Raw genomic sequence first — 2,500 nt, 5'->3', positions numbered from 1 at the left:
TACTCTTCTTAAAATATTTTATTTTTCCTTCTTTCCTTTCCTCACTGGGCTATTTTCCCTGGGCTTACAGCATTCTGCTTTTTCAACTAGGATTGTAGCTTAGCAAGTAATAATAATGTATGAATTATAAAAAGAGACATGTCAGCCTGTTCAACACAAAAAAGAATAATTCTCTGCAATTTTGAACTTTGAAAGTTCCACTGATTCAACTACCTGATCAGGAAGATCCTTCCACAATTTGGTCACAGCTGGAATAAAACTTCTAGAATACTGTATTGAGCCCTTTGATGGAGAAGGCATAACTAATTGTTATTATTTACAGTCCAGCATACGAGACCATTGCGATATGGATTGTAAGTGTTCGTTCTCTTTGGACAACTTTTCAATAATATACAGAGGTTCATATGAAAATGAAATAAGAATAGCAGAGTCAATTTTTATAAAATCTAAAAAGCCACAACTTAATCAAGAAATTTCTAGTTGTCCTTTTAAGATTGCCTAATTATGCCTTTTCCCATTCTAACTTAGAACTTATTTGTTTACAATATTTATCTACAGCTTGGTCTTTATTGTTTTACTTCCTTTTAAAAACCCAGGAACATGATTATGAACACAGATGTTTGAAACGTCGTTATTTGTTGGTGATGGAAATAAATTTAAGAATTTTTGGCGTTGTCGTAATTCTCCAGTTCCTTGTTAAACTGAGGTTCCCTTCCACCCGCTCAGTATCGGATATTATTATTGTTGTTGTAATCATGTACGTTTTTGTAGTGTAATCATCCTATAACCTTTCATCTTTTAATGATATTGTTTCTTGTCTCTCCCTCAGGTATTTTCGAAGGCCAGGGTGATGTTCAGCGTCGGTGGAAACTACTTCAGCAGCCGTTCCGTGGACTACCAGTACATGCAGGACGAGGTCTCGGAGTACGGTCGCAACGTCACTATCAAGTTGCACGGACGAGTCGGGAAATATGTCAAGATTCAACTCCATTACAGCGCCCGTTGGATCATGATATCAGAGATATTCTTCGAGTCGAGTGAGTATGGAGAGGAATCTTGTTCTGTTGGAGTGATTTTTACCCCCGACAACGAGGTTGGAAGGAGGTTGTGTTTTACCCTCCTGTTTGTGTGTTTGCTTGTTTGTGAACAGCTTCCTGACCACAATTTAATCGTAGAGTAATGAAACTTGCTGGGATTGACTGTTATGTAAATAGCTTGGAATGATTAAATTCTGGAAGGTCAAGGGCCAGGTCACGGTCAAGCAAAATGTCTCTTGTCTGTTGGAGTGATTTTCTACCTCCGCCAACGAAGTTGGAAGGAGGTTGTCTTTTACCCCCTGTTTGTGTGTTTACTTGTTTGTGAACAGCTTCCTGACCATAATTTTAATCGTAGAATAATGAAACTGCTGGAATTAACCGTTACGTAAATAGCTGGGAATGATTAAATTCTGGAAGGTCAAGGGCCAGGTCACGGTCAAGCAAAATGTCCAATTCACGTAATCAACTATAAGTTTGGACATCGTTGTCACAGAGACTTAGAACGTGGTGCATATCTGAGTGTATGGAAATCCATGCCAATTAATACATGTTAAGGTCAAGGTCGAGAAATGAGCTGACGTAGCGGAGGTCTGCGCTCTACTGAGTGCCCCTGTAGCATAGGATAGTTTAGATTATATGTTGTTTTGAGAGAGGGTTTTGTTGAATGCTTAGCATCTTGCTTTTCCAACTAGGGTTGTAGCTTGGCTAGTAATAATGATAATAGCAGCGTATATGTCCAATTTGGATTATTAGGATCAAATGGCTCGTTATGTATAAGCGAGTGAGTGGACAATTTCGAGAATAATTTGGGTACTGCAACGAAAATGATTGTGGGATTTCAGGTAGGTATGAAGACGAAGTAGTTTGTCAAAATCAAAGGACATTTTGTAGATTTTTGACAGACAAGGATATGTCGATTAAGGATTTTGTCTTCTATTTTTTTTAATGAACCTTTTCCCCTGTGGCCTCTAAGACTTCCATCTTTTGCGATGCTGTATCGTTGTAGATTCAAGCAATATTGGTTTCCTCGTTAATTGGCTTCTTTAAATTTTATGCGATATCCTTAAGAGAAATTTCAAGGATATTCGCGCCAGGAGTTAGAATTCTGGAGACCTAAAGGTCAATTCTCTGGGAATATCACTATAGCCAAATGTCCCTTAGAAAGCTACCATAGGAACCTTCCATCAGGACGACATGGCCATCTCACCCAAAAATAGATTTTTTGCCTCTTCAAAATCCGTTATTTAGACATAAACGAATGTTTGAGTTGTTCTTTTCCTGAGTTATTAGTTTAATGGAATTTGAATGATTGGATATAGGGCTGTTGTTACTACCAGGTTTAGTTGAATTGATTGTAGTAATGAAGTTTTCAATAGAATTCGTATATATTATACAGGTTTTCCCGTTTTCAGTTTCTACGTTAATTTATCTCATATTCATATTTGTATTTTACATTGTGCTTG

General features: G+C 37.5%; 1 protein-coding gene across 4 annotated transcripts in view; it reads left to right on the top strand.

The window, feature by feature from the left end:
- Positions 1-2,500, top strand: part of LOC137624405 (discoidin domain-containing receptor 2-like) — a 128,319-nt gene that overhangs the window by 5,099 nt on the left and 120,720 nt on the right. For all 4 annotated transcript variants that reach the window (XM_068355147.1, XM_068355146.1, XM_068355148.1 and 1 more), the window contains exon 2: positions 830-1,037. In XM_068355147.1, the coding sequence (XP_068211248.1) occupies positions 830-1,037 (208 nt within the window). The remainder of the gene's footprint in view (positions 1-829; positions 1,038-2,500) is intronic.

This window comes from Palaemon carinicauda, chromosome 31 (assembly GCF_036898095.1).
Source record: "Palaemon carinicauda isolate YSFRI2023 chromosome 31, ASM3689809v2, whole genome shotgun sequence".
Lineage (NCBI taxonomy): Eukaryota > Metazoa > Arthropoda > Malacostraca > Decapoda > Palaemonidae > Palaemon > Palaemon carinicauda.
This window is presented reverse-complemented; position numbering and strand designations above follow the sequence as displayed.